At 40.9% G+C, this 23,451-nt stretch overlaps 1 protein-coding gene across 4 annotated transcripts in view; it reads left to right on the forward strand.

The window, feature by feature from the left end:
* The window catches only part of esyt2a (extended synaptotagmin-like protein 2a), a 66,522-nt gene extending 63,523 nt beyond the window's left edge, over positions 1–2,999 (forward strand). For all 4 annotated transcript variants that reach the window (XM_015956009.3, XM_070541538.1, XM_015956010.3 and 1 more), the window contains 8 exons: positions 188–274; positions 348–497; positions 583–1,031; positions 1,466–1,564; positions 1,644–1,775; positions 1,846–1,951; positions 2,039–2,088; positions 2,269–2,999. In XM_015956009.3, coding sequence (XP_015811495.3) covers positions 188–274; positions 348–497; positions 583–1,031; positions 1,466–1,564; positions 1,644–1,775; positions 1,846–1,951; positions 2,039–2,088; positions 2,269–2,314 — 1,119 coding nt within the window. In that variant the 3' untranslated portion in view covers positions 2,315–2,999. The remainder of the gene's footprint in view (positions 1–187; positions 275–347; positions 498–582; positions 1,032–1,465; positions 1,565–1,643; positions 1,776–1,845; positions 1,952–2,038; positions 2,089–2,268) is intronic.
* Positions 3,000–23,451: the final 20,452 nt, after the last annotated feature.

A 23,451-nucleotide genomic window follows, 5' to 3' on the forward strand; every position in this document is an offset into this window, starting at 1 on the left:
TTGTTAGGTCCCGCTAATCCAAACTGGTGAAGGCAAACTGAAATAAAGCTCAGGTCTCAGCTGGAGGACTGTTTTTCTGACCTTTAAGGTTACATAATCCTTCAGTTTCAGAGGAGCTAGCTTGTTGGGTTGACCTTCTGCTGCTGACAGTTTCATGTTGGTGAAAGAAGATCTTCTCTATTTTCAGACCAAATATAAAACCAACGAACCTCTATGGGAGGAAACCTTCACCTTCCTCATCCACAACCCCAAAATACAAAACCTGGAGATCGAGGTGAGAAGGTTCTAGTGTTCCTTAGGAAGACGGACATGACAATTCTCAGGTTTTAACACTCTGTGATTTTCAGGTGAAGGATGAGAAACACGAATGTTCACTGGGAACCATAACACAGCCTTTAAAGGAGCTGCTGGGAGCAGAAAATATGACGCTGAGTCAGCGCTTTCCGATCAAGAACTCTGGACCAAACTGCTCTCTCAAAATGAAGATGGCTCTGCGGGTGAAACATGAGAGCTGAGACATAAAACCCCGGTAGTCTGTATGTTTGGCTCTCAGCTAAAACTCCACCTTTTCTCTCATTCCAGGTCTTGTATTTAGGAAAGGACACATCCGTGCCACCAAACTCCGCCCCTTCCTCCGTGCAGGTCCGCAAATTCAGTTCCTCCAATGCAGCCCCACATCCTTCTGTTTCCTCAGAGTCCCCCAAACCTCCCTCTGCCATCTCCGAGTTCCCCCGACCCACACCCGCTCCAGCTCAGGACATACTGAACCGAAAGAAGGAAGCGGAGGAGATAATCAAATCTCCAGGAACCTCAGACCATACTCAGCAAGGTGGAGGAAAAGAGGGAGGAGCAACGGGAGGAATGGGAGGAAAGAGCTTGGCAGAAACTGGGAGGAGCACGTCTAACCTGAACATCTTAGGCTCCCAGCTTTACCTGGCTGGAGGGAAGGAGTCGACGCCCAGCATCGCCTCCGATATCTCCAACCCGTACGCTGCTCAGGAGCTGCAGCAGAGACTCCAGCAGCTGCAGAAGTACGTATCTGTTCAGATACCAGTAACAGATTACTGATTAGATACCAGCCAGATAGTTCCTGATGTAGAAGCACCACAGCAGGGGTTTGGGTGGAGGTGGGGCTTTCTGAAAAAGGAGGCTGAGACGATATAAAACTAGAAACACTGCTGCCATCTGGATGCCCCCCTCTTAATCATGAGCAGCATACTTCTGAGGACCCGTCCCACCCGGGCCACGAGGGTCGGGTCCTTCCCCGACCGCTAAGTGAGCGACTGTGAATGTGGACGGTCTAGCCTTCATATTTATTCCCGCCCCTCCCTTAGAGTAGGTACTGTTGCCTAGCAACCATGACAGAACTAAACAACTACATTTAGCAGCAATACATAAAGAGATACGGACCCACCGCGCCATCTTGTTTTGTGTGTTTTTGTAACATAACGTTTTGTTTGAGCAGCGGGTCGGGACCGAGCCACTTCCCACTGGGGGAGATCCAGCTGACTCTCAGACACAGCTCACAGAGGAACAAGCTGATTGTGGTGGTTCACTCCTGCAGGTATGGGCCTCTTCACCAACCATAAGCACATTAGTCCTGGAGCTTGTTTCTTATTTCACATTTGTGTCGACGCCCACAGAAACCTGATCGCTTTCACCGACCACGGCTCGGATCCCTACGTCCGACTCTACCTGCTTCCTGACAAACGCAGATCAGGAAGGAGGAAAACTTCCACCGTTAAGAAAACCCTTAATCCAGTTTACGATCAGACGTGAGTCCGAACGCTCCACTACATTTTTGTGGTTTTTCTGTTGGAGCTGAATGTTTGTTTTTCTGCTCAGGTTTGAGTTCAACGTTTCCGTCATGGAGCTCCAGAGACGGACTCTGGATGTTGCTGTCAAAAACGGAGGAAGTCTTCTCTCCAAGAACAGAGGTCTTCTGGGAAAGGTGCACACTTTGTTTCATTCTCCAGAAGCAATCTGCACGTTTGAGTTTAAAAACATGAAGGATGTGTTTTTTTTTTTTTCCCACCAGGTTCTGGTGGATTTGACTCATGATGACATCACCAAAGGATGGACGTCATGGTCAGGCTTTTTTCTACTTAAAACATCTGATTACGTTAAAATCCCCCAGAACTTCAGGTTTTCTCTGCTTAAACTGGCCTTAAAGTGGCAGATGGTTCAGACGTTTTTTATTGTTTTAGCCGCGCTGCAGAGTCACTTTATTAATAATCAACTCACTAACAGGAGCTCTTTGTCCTGCAGGTTTGATCTCTCTGAGGACGGTCAGCCCAAACTGCCCCAAGTCTAGAAAATCTTCTTCATCATCACGGGTTTCATCCTTTCTTCAGTCCAGATTTGATCATTTCTATATATATTGAAAGAACTTCATAAAGAGAGTTAGCTTTGACTCTAATCCAGTCACACGAGTCATGAGGCAGAGTGTCCCTTAAAGACGAGATCACCTAAAGGATCTAAATGTAAAGACTTAATATTACATGTTGTACCCAAAGTTCTGCTATAAAGTCTATATTCCATATTTATAGTAGAAGCTATAATAGTAGTTATTTTTGCTGCAGAAGTTTCTAGAAGTGTGTAAATATTGTAAAATGATACTGGACTCTGCCCGTGTCAGAGCGGTGTGGTGTCTTACGGCCAAAGGATTCTGTTGTTTTACCCGATTGATCTTTTTTATTTAAAGTCTTTTATTTTTTAAGACAAACATTCTGAATGTTTCCTGAAGCCGAACCGAGGAGCAGTCGCACCAAAGAGACGAGGAGTTTTAGATGCTTTTGCTTTTGTGGTCTTGGTAACACGACGACACGCCGGCGTACCGCTGGAGAAACTCTGAACCAAAGGAGGAAAACTCAACTAGAATCTGGTTTAACGAGTTGGATTCATCCTTACTGAATGTTAGCCTTCCTGGTTTTTATCTGAGTTTAACAGGAAAATTCATCTAGAAAATTTCATTCTTTTAATAAACAGGAAACAAAAGACCTTTTTAAGTGATTATTTTATTTTACATGTTGGTATTTCTACTCGGAGAATAAATGTTTTATCTAAAATGACAAAAGTCTGGATAATTAATGCTAATAATAATGGTTATTTCTAAATTATGAAAGAACAATCTGCTTGGAAAACTGCTTCATTTGCTATAATACCAAATATCAGATTAAATCTAGATTAGACATGTCCAGTCTGCATGTTATCTCAGATTACTCCTTTAGGGTTTGGATTTTTATTCCAGAATAATCAGCTGCATTTGAAAGAAGGTGATCCAGATATCCACAGTTATGCTGCTGATGCCAGCCAGGTGTTCCTTAAAGAGCAAGTCACCCCCAAATCAACTTATTTTTTCTGATAAACCACATAAATGCATGTCTAATCGTGCTGCAGACAGGTGTAGTGAATAGTTTTGCACTTTAGTACTTTACTTTTACGTTAGTAAAAATTTAAAATTTCTGCCTAAAACTGTCAGTGTTGTGCTGTTGTCAGTTAAAAACTCAGCACTGCAGTTGAATTTAAATCTGCCATCTCTATTGGCTAAGAGGTACCCTAGAACGTTAGCTGGTACCATACGATGTCACAATGTCGTTGTGAGCCTGTGTGTGTGTGTGTGTGTGTGTGTGTGTGTGTGTGTGTGTGTGTGTGTGTGTGTGTGTGTGTGTGTGTGTGTGTGTGTGTGTTAGCAGCTCTGCCCTCTCGGTCTGATAGGCAACAGCATGTGTTGCATTTTTCAAACAGGAAGTGGGAGTTGAGTAAGAATCTGGTAGGGGATGACTTGCTCTTTAAAAATAAATACAATCCTTCAGTATTAGAGCACCTTTGTTTTAGCAGGTTAGCCTTTTCTGTTCTGCTGCCTGCATTTATTGAGTTCATGAGCATAAAACAAGAAATAATCCAAACTGAAAGGTGCAGAGACAAGTCAGGTTTCTTTAAAATACACAGATCTAATTTAAAAAGCATCAGCTGGATAAACTCAGATTCTTACTCCCAATTCAGATTTATTTGTTTAAAATCTGTTAAAATAGTTAAAACCTTTATTTTAAAACAATGAAGTCAAGTTGAAGTAAAACTCAGATCTAGCGCCCTCAAGTGGCAGCACAAGAAAACAGTAAATTCATTTAATTTCTCAGGATTTCCCCAAACCACAGCAACCTTACCTACAGGTGTGCTTTGTAACAATTAACTATGATTTATTCCTTCATACAAGCTGGTTATACATGATTTATGTTGCTTACATATTTAACATAAATGAATTAGTAAAATAAAAAATAACTCATGATTTCTCTTCTGAGTTCATCCATTTAAAATAAATGTTTTCATTAATTCAAAATTCAGCCTTTAGGAACTAAAACTGCTTATTTTAATCATAAAGTAATTTGAAATAAAATTGTGAATGTATTGGGCAGCACAGTGCCGCGGTGGCTGGCACTGTTGCCCTGCAGCTAAAAGGCCCTGGTTGCACATCCTGGCCTGGGGTCTTTCTGCAAGGAGTTAGTTAGCATTTTGTCCCTGTGCACTCGTAGGTTCCTCCGGCTTCCTCCGGTGGTTTGGTCTGTCTGAATTATTCTTGTGTGTGTTGCCCTGCAATGGACCGGAGATCTATCCAGGGTGCACCCCGCTTGCATGGACAAGCGGGTTCAGATAATGGATGTTTTATTCCAATTCACCACTTTAACAGTTTATCCGTGTAAAAATGAACTCAGAAAAGTTTAAACAGCTCTTGTGTGTTTGTGCCTCTAAATGACTGACATTTTCTTCATAAGGGATTTCTGTGTATGACTATGGGGCATGTTGTATGTGATGTTACATGGCCATGAAGCATCAGTTGTGTTCATATCTGGTATTTAAGTTGACCTTTGACCTGAACACAGCTTATAGACCGTTGCTATGCTGCGTTTACCTTCAGATTTAAGAAAGTATTTTACATGTTTTATTATTTTCTTCCAGCTGTTTTCTTGTTTGTTTGCCTCTCTGAGGCAGAGTTTGTCCTCTGAAAGCTGTATTTCTGTTTCATCGTTTAAACTCGTGCCTTATAGACCACCTGACCTGGACACAAATGTACAGAAATGCCTGTTGGACAGGAAGCAGTAATGCTGAATGTTTCCTTCATGTAAAGAGCTTTAGTGGGCTACTGCAGCATGAAGCTTTGCAGGTCTGTGGGTTTGATTTGAAATTTTAAGAACATTTACAATAAAAACATCTAAGCTGCTTCAGAGGTGCCCTGATCATTATTATTATATCTGAGGTGTTTTCTTTAGGTCTGATGGGTTTGGGTCTCTCTGTGGGTCAGAGGTCAGCTGAACACATCAGACACCCGCTGCTACAGTGAACTGTACATCTGATCTTGAATGTAGAACTAAAGAACCAGCAGAACACAGTGCTACAGTGAAACAAGGATTTTATTATGTTAGTGTTCATAATGTTTTGACCATCGGTCCAAATTTGCATTTCAGACCTTTTAAGTGCTTTTGTTTTTATTATTACAGTTTTTCTCGATTGGTTTGGCGCATTTCCTGAAACCGAGATGACATTCACAAAATAACATGGACAAATCTCCAAACCACCTTGCAATTGTTCACAACAGAATGTCAGTTTTCATTGGTTTAATCAAATTGCAAATGCTTTAGTACATGTCTCAAGTGACTCTGTGCTTCTTTTCAAATGATTATGTACAAGTAGCTACAGTTAGCACAATGAGCCCACATTTAGCACATTTCCCAAATAAATAGATCTTGCCGATCTAAACGGATTAGTTGATTTGTCAGTGAAATGGTCACTCACTCCACAACACATCAGCATGGTTTCATTGTGTAAGTCATATGCACAACTGTCTGTTCAACTGTCAAAATTAATCAAAGATATAATACCATGAAAGAATATCTTGGAACATTTGATAAAGTTATGACAGTACTTGACAATCAATCAGGTGAAATTAGAACTAACAAAGGAGCAGCCTCCCACATCTCAGATGACCAATCAAACAGGTTGTTCAGATACCTGACAGGTGTTGTCTATGATCATGACTGCTGCCAAAAGTATATAGACAGAGCTTGGCCCGGGGCCAGTTTCATTTGCAGAGTGAACATGGAAGCACCTCGCCAAGTACAACAGCAACTTCCTGCTTGAGGAAGAGGAGGAAGAAGAAGAGGAAGAGGAGGAGTGAGAATGCGTGGAGGAATAGGGGGAAGAGGCTGAGGAGCACGGAGGCACCATGATGTCCCAGATGAAATCCGGGCCACCCTTATTGACCACATTATAAACCATAGCCTCACAATGGCAGAGGCAGGTCGCCGAGTGCAGCCTAATGTGGCTCGGTCTACAGTCTCCTCCATCATCCAAACCTTTCGCAGGGAAAACAGGTACAGAACTATGCTATTGAACTATTCAGTGTTGGTGTGAGTGTAGGCCTAGTGTACTGTAATATCGCCATGTGATGTTATATGATACTATAAAAATGACAAAGACAGAAAAATGGAGAAAATACTGTGAATAGTATTCCAGTCACTGTGCAGTGCATCACACTTCTAGTACCATAGGACAGCAGTACAATTACAGTGGTAACTCATTTTGTAACAAATTTACAGTGTTGACCTTTGACTTGTATGTCTAGGATTGGACGACAGCCTCAAGTGGGTGGCAGAAGAAAACTTCTAAATGAACAACAAGAATGGGAAATATGCAACATGGTCATTGCAAATAATGCCATCACACTGAGACAGATTGGTAATGCAATCCTGCTAGACAATGTAATTTTCCAAAATATGAACTCTATCAGCATCTCCACAATAGACCGGGTATTGAAGAAACATCAGATGACCATGAAACAGATTTACAGGGTATCATTTGAGAGAAACTCTGACAGAGTGAAAGGGCTGCGGTACCAGTATGTGCATGTAAGTCAACTACTGGTTGTCTATCATTGTAACACTATTGCAGTAAGACATGGTTACCACTGTTTTCTTGTTTTGCGGTATCCTTTTCACCTACAGAATGCAGCTTTGTGTGACTAGAGCATTTTGCCTAGAAATTGTCGTCAGTGTCCCACTCCCTGTTTGTACAGTAATTTAGATCCTCCCTGCAGTATCTGTCTCTACTTGACTGATTAGATTTATTTCTATTCTATTGTAGAGAATAATGGCATTAGAAGGCAACAACACCCCTCACATCCTAGTGTTCGTTGATGAAGCTGGCTTCAACCTGGCCAAAGGTCGAAGGCGTGGCCGTAACATCATTTTTATTTTTATTTATTTATTTATTTATTGAACATGCATGCAAATCAATAGACAACCCAAAGCATTCAAAAAGTCTCCAAAAAGAAACCCACACATATGTATATGCATATATACACATACACACATACACATATACATACATACATATATATATATATACATATATACATATATATATACATACACATAGACATGTAGAACATGTTCAATTGGAAGGGAACGAAGCTCTGGTAGCTTATATAATCCCCCCCAAATCAAATTTCAAGAAAGACAAAACAAAAAAAATATATATATTTTCCCTACACTGAGTGTCATTGCCATTTTCCTATAACATGTTTTATCCTCAATCACACAAACCAAATTTACATTTTCTCATGTCCCCCCCCCCCCCCCCCCCCCCCCGCCATGTTCACAGCTCCCAGTTCACCAACAATAGACAATTACAATCAAATGCAACACCCTTACAACTTTTCCTCCTCCTCCATGTAATTGATTAGTATAATTTTTTTATACTTCTCTTTAAACTTATGCAATGAGGGACTTTGCTTTAGATCCTCACTTAGCTTATTCCAAACTCTTACACCCGTAACAGAAATACAAAATGACTTTATAGTTGTTCTAAAATATGTATGCCTAAAGTTAAGTTTGTATCTGAAATTATATAGGTTATCTGGTTTTATAAATAGCATTAATAATGTGTGTGGTACTAATTTCCTATGCACTTTAAACATGAATGTCGCTGTATATAGCTGAATTAAATCTTTAAATTTTAGTATTTTAGAATATATAAATAACGGATTAGTGTGGTCTCTAAATCTAACATTGTGAACGACTCTCAGGGCTCTTTTCTGTATGATAGACAAGGGTACAATAGATGTTTTATAAGTGTTACCCCATACCTCTACACAGTAAATAAGATAGGGATAAATCAATGAATAATAAAGGACATGGAGTGATTTATAATCCAAGTACTGCCGAGCTTTATTCATAATGTAGATGCTTCTCACAACCTTATTGTATACATGTTTAATTTGTGGTTTCCAACTTAATTTATTATCAATTACTATTCCAAGGAACTTATGTTCTGTTACTTGCTCAATTGCACATCCATCTATTTGCAGCTTAACCTCAGTTTTATTAGCCATACCAAACAACATACATTTTGTTTTTGCTATATTTAATGTAAGCTTATTTTCAATAAACCACTCTTTAATGACGCACATTTCAATTTGGACCATCCTTTCTAACTCGCTAATATTCTCTCCTGCACAGAAAATAGTGGTATCATCGGCAAACAAAACAAATGTCAGTGTATTTGTTACATTACTCAAATCATTAATATATAATAAAAATAATTTTGGACCCAACACAGACCCCTGTGGTACTCCACAAACAATGTCCAACCATGTAGATGAACATTCTCCAAATTTCACAAACTGTCTCCTCTGTTGTAGATAGCTTGTCAACCAGCTCAACACTACACCCCTAATCCCATACCTCTCTACCTTTTCAAGTAACATTTTATGATTAACTGTATCAAAAGCCTTTTTTAAATCAATAAATATCCCTAGAACATGTTTCTTCTGATCAATTGACGTTGCAATTTCTTCCACAGAATGCACCAGAGCTAGTGATGTTGAACTATTCGGTCTAAATCCATACTGACAGTCTGAAATTATCTTGTATTTATCCAAAAATATTTCGAGTCGATTATTAAACAATTTTTCAAGAATCTTGAAAATCATTGGCCACCGAGCCACTGTGGATGTCCCAGGCCAGCGAGGGGCAAATATAACAATGTGTGCCGCTATATCAGAAAGAGGTGTGGCCACACACATTCCCAGTTTAGGGCCCTACGATACACAAAAGCTCCTCAATTTTTTGGACCACCTTTATACTGATCTGATCCCAGAAAATGAGAGAGGTGTAGAAGGACCTCAGCTACCACAATATGTCATTGTGTGGGATAATGTGAACTTCCACCGTGGCCCACACATCAGAACCTGGTTCACCACCCATCCCCGGATGCTAATGGAGTTTCTTCCACCTTACTCTCCTTTCCTAAATCCAACTGAGGAGTTTTTTTCAGCTTGGAGGTGGAGGGTGTATGAGCATCAGGCTCGAGACCAGAGGGCCCTGCTGCATGCAATGGATGCTGCATGTGAGGACATCACAGGGGATCAATGTAGGGGATGGTTGAGACATTCACGCCGTTTCTTCCCTCGCTGCATCGCACGAGAAAATATCTGTCGTGATGTGGATGAGAATTTATGGCCTGACAGAGAGCAGCGCGTCGATGGCCAGGAGGATGAAGATGGTGGTCAGGAAAGAGAGGGTGATGATGGCGACCACTGAAAATATTACTGTACTATAGTTCTGAAACCTTATTTACAGTATGGTAGGCTAGAGTTGTTTTTGTTTTTTGTTTGTGTTTATAACTGTTCACATTTACAGAATCCTGTATGTTTTCTTTTCACAGTATGTTCTCTAATGTTAACATTTCTTTGTACAAATGAAAATGTTTACAGTTTCGTTGAGTATGAGTGGTTAATTGGAGGCCGATTTTACTGTGAAATCTATTGGTTTTATTCATAGTGGTATTCTGTTGCTAGACCTGTGCCTCAGTGACACAACGTCTGAGCATTTTGACTTGCAGTGCTTAAACAATGCCAAAGGTATAATGCATTTTGGGGGCATTGACTATTCATATGGGAAGGATATTTAGTTTTGACACATGGATAAACTTTTTTGGGAGGGATGAGCTTTTGCAGGGGATCCATGGTGTTGTGCTAAGCTATCCAGGTTATTTTGACAAAAGCACTAAATGAATGCACATGTGCCAAGGCAACTGAAAAGGATCTGTGCTATTTTGACTGTACTGACCTTTTATATGGGAAAGGAATCTGCTTTTGAAGCATGGACGAAGAGTTTGGGGAAAGATATTTGATTTTGCTAGTGAGCTATAATGTTGGGCAGCACTGTCAGACTGTTTGGCCAAATGACCTTATGGTTTTGAGAATGTCATCTCGGTTTCAGGAATAGAGCCAAACCAATCGAGAAAAACTGTGAAGTTAGAACTGGGGGACTTCCAAGGCTACAAAGCAACAACAGTGAATAGTTCTGACTTGGTTTAGCTTTTTCTACCCAGACATGATCAGTTTGACTGATGAGGATGAAGGTCGGTGTTGTGCTCTGAGGGCCAGTCGTGGTCATTCTTCCCTTGTCTCAGCCAAAGCGTTCCTCCTGCTGATGATCTCATATACAAACAACAGGATTAACTTTAGAGAACTATTAACTGATTACTTATCCAGATAAACAACGAAAATATGTAGAGGCACACAGGTTAATGCAGCAGATCAACAAGAAGTAACTTTTTCCTGACTGTTTTAGAAAGACGAACTTCAGGATTTATGAAACATGAAAACATTTAGTATCATCATTCATTCATTCTTGTTGACAAGGTCTGTTTATTGAGAGCGCTTCTCTTCTGGAAATCCCTATTTTTCAGAAATGGATTAAATTAATTGGTCATTCAACGCGATTGATAAGATTTTTTCTATGATGAGAACGGAGGAGGGGGCTCCCACTTGCCCGCAAGGAATACACGCAGCGGGATATGCGCTCGATTCCTGGAAGGTGTGGAGGATCGTTTGTCTCTCTCAGCTGTCCATTGAGGACGTCGAAGATATGTGGATATTTGGCCTGATGATCACTGGATTTCTTCTGATTGGAGTGGGAGGATATCTGGTTTTCTGGAAATTTGGGAAGATGGGAGCAATTGGAGGGCGATCCGCACCCACGGGAAGCACCGCCCGGGTGGAGACCTCACAGACTGGGACGTTACTCGAGGTGAATCGTAAGCTGGACAGTGTTCTAGCTGCGTTACCTGTGTTAGTGCGCAAAATGGATGCCATCTCGGAGAGGGTCACCGGATGGTGTGGAGATGTTTAATAACCTAAAATGGCTTCACTGAAGGACTGGAATGACCAGTTACAGACTGAAGGCAGAGGGGAAAATTATCTCTGCCTGACCCAAACACAGTCTTGTTATCCAAATCTGACGCCAAGGCAGCCTTGAGCTGCTGACAACAACCCCCATGAAGGAAAGAATGCAGACAGATGCTGTGGAGACCCGTCCTACCCCCCACCTTCAGATTGTGGACTTCTGCCTAGCGAGGTCATCAACCTGCAGGAACTCAAAAGTGCTCTGTGCTCCTCCAAATCTCCCTCCCTCCTGTGGATACAGCAGGCTGAGCGCCACACAGGGCTGCTCCCACTGGGGAACCAGGATCCCAGCCCCCCCCCCCCCCCCCCCCCCCCCCCGCCTCCCTATCGGAGTCTCATGTTGTGAACTGTGATGTTCGTGCTTATATGTTTGAGATGTCTTTTTTTTTTTTTTTGCATAGTAAAGCTACGCCCTGCCGGGAGTAACTCTGGTATCCCTTTTTTTCCCTCCCCCAATTTCACCTCATGTAATTCCCTTTTCATCTTTTTAAGGTAGCGCGACTCGTGTTGCGAAGGACCACAATCACCAATTCTTGTCATGTGTCTTGCCCATGTATGTCTGATCTCTGAATTGTGTGTACTGAAACTCAATTTCATTTCTCTGTATGTCTTGCACACGTGGTAGAATTGACAATAAAACTGACTTTGACTTTGAAGAAATACTAGACAATCATGTAATCTGACAATGAAATGATGAAATAACAGAATGTTATGTAAAATCTAAGCTCAGTATTATGAAATATTTTTCATTCTTTTAAAATGTCTATTAATATAAAGTGTATTTCAAAAGTCATTTTTTCATTATTATCCAAATTAATATTGAGCTACTTTTATTTAATTCATTCAGTTTTTATTACATAACGTCTTTTTAACAAAGCCAGCTTTTATTTCTTAATAGTGTTTTTTCCCATGTCTGATTCATTTCATAATGAGGCTGTACAGCAGAATGTCTCAGTCTATCAGTCAAGCCAGTGGGTGCGACCTGCAACACCATTGGTTAATCCTTCCACATCGTTTGGTTTTCCTGGATTTCCCCGTAATAGAACAAAACTATCCCTGCATGCTTTGCGCGCTGGCTGTGGACTTTCAACGGGAAGAGAAAATGGGGAGAGCTACGACGTTTTAAACGTAAGTTTGTTTAAAAATGTGATGGGAATTCCGGCTCATTTTAGAGAGCTGGTTCTTTTGGCTCAGCTCACCAAAAAGAGCCGGGTCTTTCGGCTCCCAAGTGGCTCCTCAGATTTTCAGTTGCGTAGAGTACATTTATAACCAAAAATAATGCAAGACTATATGTAAAATGATTTACTAATGTAAAAAAAAGCAATATATCAAATATTTATCATTTCTATGGATTTAATAACTGAACACTTTAAGAAATCTCCACTTTCCGACTGCTGGCACTCAATTTCTCACCGTCTTCATTGCACTATCCCCTCTCTCGCTTGCCTTTTTCCTCCTCCCTCCCTCTCGTCTCCCTCCACCCGCATGTGCTCTGCTGTGTGTCTGAGTCTGATTCTCCCTCTTCCCCACTCCCTACTGCTCTGTGTGTGGACAGTCTGGACACGCAGTTACACATGTTGACCAATCACCTGTAGCTTTCATCAAAGCAAGTGGGGAGGGGGGAGGGGAGGGGACGGCTCCCAATGACGAGCCGGCTCCTGTCGTTCACTTCAAAGAGCCGGCTCTAAGAGCCGGTTCGTTCGCGACCGACACATCACTATTGAAAACTAGCGGTAGAAAACTAAAAAGCTTAAAGCGGTTCTGTTTATAGACATTTTTCGTTTGTATATTTTTTAAATTACATTTTAGGCAGAAATCAGCCAGAATGAGCTTGTATTGCGGGTCCCATAGTTATTCCTGTGTGTGTGTGTGTGTGTGTGTGTGTGTGTGTGTGTGTGTGTGTGTGTGTGTGTGTGTGTGTGGTGAATTAATTAGGGACAACAGAGCGTTTTTATTAAGCTTAGAGGTGAAGAGTGAAGCCGTCTACTCATGAGTACAGTAGTTCTTCTGTGTTCTGCTGTGAAAAGTAGTTTTACATTCAGGGATTTACACAGCTGACACGTTTTAATGAAGTAAAAATTGTTTGCGTGAAGAATATAATTCTTATCTTCTCATGTGGATAAATGTAAAAATGTGTTTATTGCATTTTGTCACCTGTGGTCTCTGATTTTCTCTGTTTAGGACTGCAGGTGTCCAGGGTCAGGAGAGGCTTTACCTGGTGGTCCTCCTGGGAGAGAAGCCTTCTACTGTCATCATGTTAATGTTATTTAGTTGTGTGATTTTCGAACACATTTATTAAAACAAAATACTAACTGATAACTTTTTCTGGACATTGATTTTATCATCAGTTTTATTCATTTCAGATGTTTTTGAACATGTTACAAGAACATAAAATAAAAAGATGGTAAGGAGACAAGATTATTTATAATTCATTACAACTATTTACAGATAAAAACCAGTATGGACCAGTTATGTACGGTTAAAGCAGGATTAACCTGACTGACTCTTCCTGGATCATTTATTTAAACTGAGTGAACAGGAAATCTTTGGCAGTGTAGCTGGATCTGCTGCAGGAGGATCCAGACAGGATGGAGGGCTGGAACAGACACGTGGCTGAAAGTTTCTGGCCAGAGGGTGGAACATCATACAGGACGGTCTGCAGAGAGAGCTTTGGGACGCTTCCTCTCACTGTCCATCTACAGGGACTGCTGGGCTGGCTCAGATGACGGCTGTTACATTTCTATGAATGACTTGCCTGTTTACAATAGTGGTGGTCTGCTAGTACCTCCTCCAGGACAGAGCACCACTAACCACCTCCACACACATCCTCCTCAGGCTCATCCTCCAGGGCCGCAACTTCACCAGCACAGAGGCAGATGTGCAGCACAGTGCATGCTGACCTGTAATAGATTAAAAAAGTTTTGTTTATTGAAAAATGTAAAACAAAACATAACCTGCAGTACACTGATTCTGTTCAGTTTAAAGAAAAGCAGCAGGGAATAGTTAAATAAAAACTACAGAGAATTGACATTTTTAAGACAGATCTAACCATTATTAGGCTTAAGTTGAATAAACAAATGCACATTGAAAACACTTCAATGCTATTCTATTAAAAAGCCTGTTTTTTACAAACGTTTTACCCTCATTTGATGCAAAATAAGAAGTTTTAAGGTCCAACTAACATTAGAAAATGTCCTACTGCATTCAACATTTTTAATGCATTTGATTTATATTAATTACCTACGCAATGATACTGTGTAGAAATGTGCTGTGTACATTTAACCAGTTCATTCTGTAGCTTAAAACATATATGAAACGATCTAAAGTTAACATGTAAGTCTTGAAAGCTTCTAGAATAAACAAAATTACTTTACCTGAAAACGGTTGTGAACAAACGCTGATTGTTGGGTAATTTTATCAATCCAAGATTACTTTAGGGAAAGTTTAAAGCACAGGGGGTTATGGTAATCAATTGATCAACACCAATACCAATCATCAACAATCAATTTAGACTTTGCAAAGTGGAGAGGAAGAATACATACCAGTCAAGGGTTGCAGTTCACTCTCATCCGACTGACGTCTTCCGAGAGTATTTATTAAGCACACACAAAGATTAACGCACACACATTTTGACATTCCTTAGACTCTCAGGCAGGAAAGCTGTGAAAGGGAGTCTAAACTTTCTCCAGGTGCACCCTAAATCAAACAAAGCTATTGCTAGACTTTCTCAAGGGAGTTTTACTGATAAAGGTCGGTGCCAAGGCACAGTCATCCCTACTAACACAGAAAGTCGCCACAATGTCGCATTTTGCGACGTTTCATTTGTGACGTAGTGACAACATAGCTGCTACGTTTAGGTTACCACGTTCCATAGGGGACGTTGTTGGTACATTGCTGAAATGTCACACTACAACGTCCTCAGAAAGTCGCTTTACAACCTCTGATAAATGTCCCCTCTGTAACTTATTCGGCACTTTGAATAACAACGTTGCTGCTACGTTGTTACAACGTGATAACTGTAGTTCCAGAATAAATAAAGAGATTTTATCATCAAATTAGATTTTCAGCTTGTCCACACTGTGATTCTAATTTGGATTTTGTTCAAATTAAAAATGTTTTCCTCAACACACATGAAAAATAACACACAAAGATATAATTTAATTTGGTCTTTTAATGCTTTGTTTTTTTATTATTATTTTGACAATAATTAAATAAACAATTAGTAGTTGCATTATTTGAATCATGTTTATAGCTAAAATGTCTTTCTAATAAAAAAAATGGGACTTTTTATTTTATGAAAAAACTTTTCTAACCTTTGTTTACTGGGGAAAAAAAGTGTTTGTATTTGGCAAAAACAAGTTCTGAATGTACCAAAAGGTTTAAGGAGGAGCTACTAGATTTTTGAATGAGGATGCATAATGGGCGTCAGCTCGAAGGGGATGATTTGCATTTAAATCATATCCTGTCTACTACCATTTGTTACCTTTAAAAACCCACCAACAAAGGTACATGTTGTGCAAGAGGTGAATGTTGATGATTAGTGTGTGTGTGTGTGTGTGTGTGTGTGTGTGTGTGTGTGTGTGTGTGTGTGTGTGTGTGTGTGTGTGTGTGTGTGTGTGTGTGTGTGTGTGTGTGTGTGTGTGTGTGTGTTAAATTTGTCTACACAGTGTGCTCTTAACTAGATCGATCATATAGAAAAATTACACCACTACAAATAAAAAGTAAAAACTGATATCTGCATCTGGTGTATTCTACAACTGCATGTCATTTATTTTATTTTTGAAAGCTTCTTTTAAATTAGTATTTGGAGTTTTGACAATTAAACAATTTTTAGTTGCAGTATTTGAATCACATTTATAGCTAAAGAAGTATTTTTCTAATAAAAATAATAAATTCTTGGACTTTTTGAACTTGTTTACTGAAAAAAAAATCTGTTTTGCATTTGCCAAAAACAAGTTCTGAATATTCAGGAATGTTTGCGGAGGAGCTGCTGCTCAGATTCTTGAATGAGGATGGACATTGTCTGACATCAGTATAGACGAGCATTGCCTTTAAACCATATTCTGTATACTGTCCTATGTACCCTTTGTTACCTTTCAGAAAACCACCAACAAAGGTACATGTTGTGCAAGAGGGGACTGATGATGATGAAGGTGTGTGTGCGTTTTTTTTGTTGTTGTTTACAAAGTGTGTAAATAAAACTACAAATACAACAATTTAAAAAATAAAAACTATCTGGTGGCTTCTATAGCAGTTTTTCTACCTAAAAATTGGATATTTTTTTAAACGTTGTGTACTGAAAAACTCATTTTTGCCGTTTACAAATGTTTACTTTCTAAAATCCACCAGCAAAGAAATGTAAGCTAATTTACATGTTACTGCCCTCACAGCCTTCCAATGGAATGGCTTGTTGTAACAACCCTGAAAATCAACCAATTACTGTGACTGATGTTCCTGCCAGTTCTCTGATTTGTTATGGTCATCACATGTTCCACGACCATCTTCCGATCAGCTTAATCTGCCTCTGTTTTTGTTCTTATTTTATCCCGTGTTTTTTTCCCACAAGATTTATTTCTAGTTGCTCTTTGCTGTTTGGCTACTCCGTCTGATTTATTTGTCAACCACTCACTCTTTAGTTCGCTTGCTTCAGGTAAGAAAGCTTTAAATCCTGTGCTTGTTATTATAGTTGTAATTTTGGTTTACAAAAGGCAATAGCATCAAACAATGCCGCATGGGTAGCTATTTCATGGTAGCTTACGCACAGAGGCGGTTTTACCATTAGGCATAGGTAGGCGGCCGCCTGGGGCCCCCATGTGTTGGGGGGCCCCCTAGCCCTGACCACCGGCACCCCTCTGTTAATGCCACAACATTATTACCAACCTGTGGCCGCAAACGGGATTGGACATGCGCACTTCTCATTACCATAATTCCTGAACCGTTAAAGATATCATTAAAATTCCAAAAGTGCTGAAAAGATTAAAAATGGGGCTTTTCGTGCATATACAATACATTACGGTAGCCACCGGGATTCCCTGTTTTGAGCGCAACGAATCACAACACAGATTCAGAGATGTGCTGAGTTAGTCATCCAAAATGCTCTCGTGTATAACTTTTGAATGGCTGATCTGATCCAAGAAATTCCAACGGTTCCTACAAGTACATAAAAGCAGCTTTCCAACGATCTATAGCATGAAGCAATCAGAGTTAGGGAAAATATCGCTACGAGGGGAAATCCTGCTGTACAGCCTGATTGAAACGGAGCGCAGCGGAGTGCAGCGCCGTGGTGAAAGCGGATAACGGGACGGGGAAGCTAATCAGCATAAAAACCAGCATGAAATTATGGAAATGTCTCAAAGAAAATCAACACGATCTGTTAGGTGTCCCAGAAGGCTTATATCTGAAGACAGTGACCATGAAGAAAGACAGATCTCCGGTGAACCAGGATATGAATGTTTGTTCAGTCTCTATATTTTATTTTTTTATTTGAACAACCCTCAACTATTTGCTAATTGTAAGATTCAGCTTCATTCCAGCATTATTTATCTTTTTACAATAAATAATTATTTTTGCTAAAACAAAAGTTTTTGGTATAACAGTGCACAGTGTGCCAGAGAAGCACCCCATGGCAGTGTGAGGTGCGCTCTGCCTGCAACTGGAGAGAAACTGCTTCAAGGTCTACCACATCAAATAAAAACGTCTGAAAGTTTACAAAAATAAATGGTCTTAAAAACTGCTAAAAAAGATACCGGTTCAAACTTTTTAAAGAATAGATGCATTACAGTTCAAAGTTTAAATTGTTTGCCCAGTCATTTTGAAGTTCCTGTTTAGTAATAAATGTAAAAAATTCAAATCCGTTTTTTGCTTTTTTTACTTTTAAGCTGATTTTTTAAAGGCTGTAATAGAAATAAATTCTAAATAGAAGAAGAAAATATCATTTCTATAGCGCCTCAAGATAAAAATCACAAGGCGCTTCACATAAACAAAAAATATATAAAAAAGCATTTAGAAAATGTTTAAAAATATATTTAAAATGAGCAAAAAATAGGCAATTGTGATTTAAAAGAAAAAATGTTAAAAAAAGAGAGAGAGAGTGAACAGGAAGGAGGGAAATCAGTGGATCCTGAGGAAGGTGGGATAGGTGGGGAGAGCAGAATAAAGAGAGAGTGGTGAAGAAGGACATACAAAAGCCAGCTTGAACAAGTGAGTCTTCAGCTGCTTTTTGAAGGAGACCACTGAGTACACTGATCTCAGGCTCAGGGGGAGAGAGTTCCAGAGTCTGGGGGCCACAGCAGCAAATGATCTGTCACCTTTGGTCTTTAGCCTGGTGCTGCACAACCAGCAGGCTTTGGTCACTGGACCTCAGGGACCTGCTGGGGGTGTAGGGACTAAGAAGATCACCAATGCATGATGATGCTTGTCCATGTAAGGCCCTATAGACCAGAACCAGGATCTTGAAATGAACCCTAAAGTTGACTGGCAGCCAGTGAAGCTGGAGGAGAAGTGGCTTCACGTTTCTTTTCGTGAAATGTTGAAGTGGTTTGGAAATACAAACCATACACTGAAAGCTGAGGTTGTTCTGAAAAAAGGAGAAGAGTTACACACACTTTGCAGTTTTTATTACAATTTTACAGCCATAAGATTAAAAAAATACCAGGCGGCCCTGTTATAATTATGGTCATAAGAGGGTTATTAAGACGGCGATGCACAAACAGGAAGTGATTGGTAGTCATTCCACTCCAATCCAGTTGGTGGCGGTAATGCACCAAATTGTTGTTTGCCAAGTCCCATAAGACCACAAATAATAATAAGAAGAGAGGCGGCAGCGTTCGTAACAAACGCAAAGCGATAGTCAAAACATTAAGCATGAAATGGAGTTATCCTAGTGGCTCCAATAAGAGAAAGAAGCAGCATGCTTCATAAAAGCTTTTATCTTCACTTCTGAAAGTGACGTAGTTTTTCGATGTAAACATCAAAAGGAAGCAGAAAGGAAAGACAATGGAAAATGTTTCAAGGGAGGAAAACATAGACCAAAATGGAAAATAGAAAAAAAATAACTAAGGCTAAAGCACAGGAGCACTGACAGGAAGAAGAAAGCAGAGCAAATATTGAAGGCACTCAAAGGGAGGGAAGTACAGGAAAAAGAGGAGGACTAATTAAAAGGGAAAATAACTCATGTCAGAAGAGGGGAGAGTTTCGCAAATCCAGTTAAAGGTAAGACTGTCGAAAATTTAGTGTGAGGGGCCCCATGTCTGTGTTCGCCTTGGGCCCCCAAATTGCTAAATCCACCCCTGCTTACGCACTAGTTTATTCGGTCTGTTCATGTAAAGTCAAACAAACTAACTAATTGTTCACTAATTTATACCTCCTTTTTTTTTTCCTTCAGGCTGAAGCACAGCTTTGGGCCACACAAATGAAGGCCCATTTTTCTGAGGAGGAAGTCAATCTGTCCTTTCATCTCTTTCATCCAAGCCACAGGGAGATGTGCAATGTATGGAAAACAATCTGAACATGTTGACACCGGTTGACACCCAGCAGAGGGTCATACGGCAAAATCCGCAAAACATAGGTGCCGCCTGCACTCTTTCTCTTTTCTTTTTTTTTTTCTTTTTTTCAAAATTTTTGCTTTATATATATATATATATATATATATATATATATATATATATATAATTTTTGATCTTTTATTTTTTGAAGCGCCTTGTGATTTTTATTTTGAGAGGTGCTATAAAAATGTTTTGTTTAAATTGTGTATGAAAATGTCAAACCTTTATGTAATAAAAAGCTGAAAAGTCAGTTTATTGTCCATCCTTTGTGAGATTACATCTGATCCTGCTGCCTACTACTAAACATATGCAGTAAAGCTTATTTTTTAAATGAAATCGAGACGCCGCTGTCCTTTATTACCTGTTTTTAAGGTTTTTATACATTTGTTTTGCCATTCTGGTTGTTTTTGCTGTTAATCTGCCATTAGATTTGCAATATAATTTCCTGTGGTGTCTACATAATGAATTAAGGTGACAAAAAAAAAGTTTACCTGAAAACGTCTCTGCAACATGCCACAAACATTTAGTTGGTATGTTGTCACAACGTCACAATAGCAACGTTGTCATAATGTCGCAGTAAAGTTGTGGATATGTTGTGAAAACGTTCCAGCAACGTCCTTTGTGACGTTCTGACAACGTCGTAGCGGAATTTCACTTTGGAAGTCGCTACTATGTAACATACGACGTTCCTGCAACATCACAAGGTGTCAGAAAATACGTTGCAACAACATTGTTGCAGAAAGTTATGAAAATACCCCATAAGAAAATTATTCTGCAATGTGTTCATTTATGTTACACAATCCCAAACAGCTCACTAAAACTGCCCTGATTTCATTATTTATTTACTGATACCAGCTGCTCTCTTGGTCGTAGGTGATCCTCTGGTGTCTGCAGCTGGTCTCCTCTGGTGGTGTCGTCAGGATCAGGAGCTTCCAGAAGAATGTGCCTTTCAATGACTCTTTCCTCTAAAGTAATTTGTTATATTAAATAAATCTCAATTTATATATTTCCTGTTTTTGTTCATGTCCATAAATACTTAAACATGCTTGAAATTAAAACGAGTTTTTAACAGTGAGGTGCTAGTTTAATTCATCACAATAGAGCTAGTTAAACATGCAACAATGTGATAATTCAATTAATGTAATTTATAAATATCCATTAAAATGTCAAAAATGGAATCAAAATGAGACATTTGGCAGCACAAAAAACTGTCAAACACAATATTTATTATAATAATTGTAGGCAGACAGGAGACAGAGCTGATGGAGGTTCTCAGTCATCGAAGGATGGCTGAAGGCTTTCCAGGAACAGGAGATTGTCAGGATCTGGGGTGAGTCTACACATTCAACTAATTACCACCAAGTCGTTGCAGGTGAGCGGTGCCGGAGAGTGGCCAGCTGCGGTGTGTTTCCCATCACCTGCCAGGGTTTATAAGGAGCTGGGAGATCACTTCACCTCGCTGGAAGATTACTCAACTTGGGTAGTTCTGTCTTGCCTTTAGTACAAGCTACAGTTCTTGTCACAGTTTATAGATCGCTACAGTTATTGTTATCTCAGTCCTAGTAGCTACAGATGGTGTTTGTGCTCTTAATGAGCGTAGTAATCATTCGCCCTGCTTTCCTCAGGATCATCTTCAGACCTGCCTCATCCAACCTCAGCCATAATCTGGAACTGTGCTACAGATCTCCCTCCTCCTGGTGGACCCCACCGCTCTCCTCCGCTCACCTCTTGGATCACACCCCAGTACCAACACCTCTGCCACAGCTCACCCCAGATCTGCCCAGACATGAAAGCCAGCTTCCTACAGTAAGACTCCTCCGAAGAATTTATTCCACGTCAGCCACAAGATCCTCACCTCTGTCTATCCTACAGACCCCGGCCACCGGAAAGAGTGCTCTGCGCCTTTGCTACCCATCTCCACATTTTGTGGTGCCTCTTTAGTTCAGTTAAAAGAAATAAAATTGTATCTTATTTTTTCCTACCTCTGTCTCCGAATCATTCTGCATGTCTTGGGTCAGGAAACTCCCCTCAGTCATGTCAGAATCTTCCAGCCATACTCCTGACTCTGCAGAACCCCCTTCCCCATCCATCTCCGACACGCTGGCTCTCCACGACCGGACCTTACAAGCCCTCATGGAACAAACTTCGGCCTCTAATCAACGTCTCCTCCGTATGGAAGCCCTGCTTCAAAACCTGCACAGCAGTCAGCCCCCAGTTACGGAACCTCCGGAACCAGGAGCTCCACCCGGGGCCGTTGCTCAGGAACTCCCAGCTCTCCAACACTTCCGGGCTGCCCCCTCACCGCCTGCCGACACGTTTGAGGGTGAGTCCTCTGAATGCCAGGGTTTCCTGCTTCAGTGCAGGCTAGCCTTCGGACGTTCACCTCATTCATTCACTACAGACTCTGCTCGCATTTCATATGTTGTTGGTCTGCTACGCGGGCGAGCTCTCCGCTGGGCAGAGGCTAGGAGCCATGATGAAACATTTTTAACCGGCTCTTATTCTGAGTTTGTTAAGGATTTTAAACTAACCTTCGGATGTGAGGAGACACCTGGTGACGTGGCACATAAGCTGCTTCATTTATCTCAGGGGCGGAGATCGGTAGCTGAGTTCGCCATAGACTTCCGGACCTACGCGGCTTCCTCGAGCTGGAATGAGGAGGCTCTAAAAGGGTTTTTTTCTAAGGCTTTGTCTGAGAGGATTAAAGACCAACTGGCGTTCTGTGCTGAACCCGCCACTCTAAATGGACTGATCGATCTGGCGATCCGCATTGATAAAAGACACCGGGAGAGACAATCAGGTACTCGTACACCTTCACCTAATTACCCTTCTCAGTCTCCGTCGCAACCTAAAAACCAGAGCCCGAGGGAGGAACCCATGGAGCTGGGTCGTACACATCTGGACCCAGAGGAGAAGCAGCAACGCCACAGGTCAGGTCTGTGTTTATATTGTGGACTCGCAGGCCATTATGTCTCGAAGTGTCCTTCACTAAAAGACAGGGCCCATCGTTAGGAACGAGAGTAATGATGGGCCGTATAACCAGTGGAACCTCTCGTAGCATCATTCCCTGTACCGTAATTTCTAGACTTCACGCCCTCGACTGTCACGCCCTTTTAGATTCTGGCTGTGAGCAGTCCCTTATGGACTCTGAGCTGGTGAAACAGTTAGAACTTTCCACTGTGCCTCTATCTACGCCTCTAGCGGTCTCGTCTCTAGATGGTAATTCTCTCACCACAATAACTCACCGCACAGCTCCCCTCACTCTCAGAATATCCGGTAATCACACTGAAGAACTCTCGTTTTTTGTTTTTCCATCACAAAACGCCCCTGTAGTTTTGGGTCATTCCTGGCTCTCAGTCCACAACCCGCACATCAACTGGCAGTCAAACTGCATCGAGACCTGGAGTCCCCGCTGCTCTGAATCGTGCCTCAAGTCCGCACTCCCTTTCTCCACTAGGGACCGCCCGACTACTTCTGTGCCTCCAGACCTCTCAGAAGTTCCCAAATGTTACCATGATCTTGGGAGTGTTTTTAGTAAGGAACATGCAGCCACCCTTCCGCCTCACAGACCATTTGACTGTAGTATTGAGCTACTTCCAGGAGCTCCTCTTCCTACCAGTCGCCTTTACTGCCTCTCCAAACCTGAGCGGGAGTGTATGGAGA

The sequence above is a fragment of the Nothobranchius furzeri genome, chromosome 11 (genome assembly GCF_043380555.1).
Source record: "Nothobranchius furzeri strain GRZ-AD chromosome 11, NfurGRZ-RIMD1, whole genome shotgun sequence".
Lineage (NCBI taxonomy): Eukaryota > Metazoa > Chordata > Actinopteri > Cyprinodontiformes > Nothobranchiidae > Nothobranchius > Nothobranchius furzeri.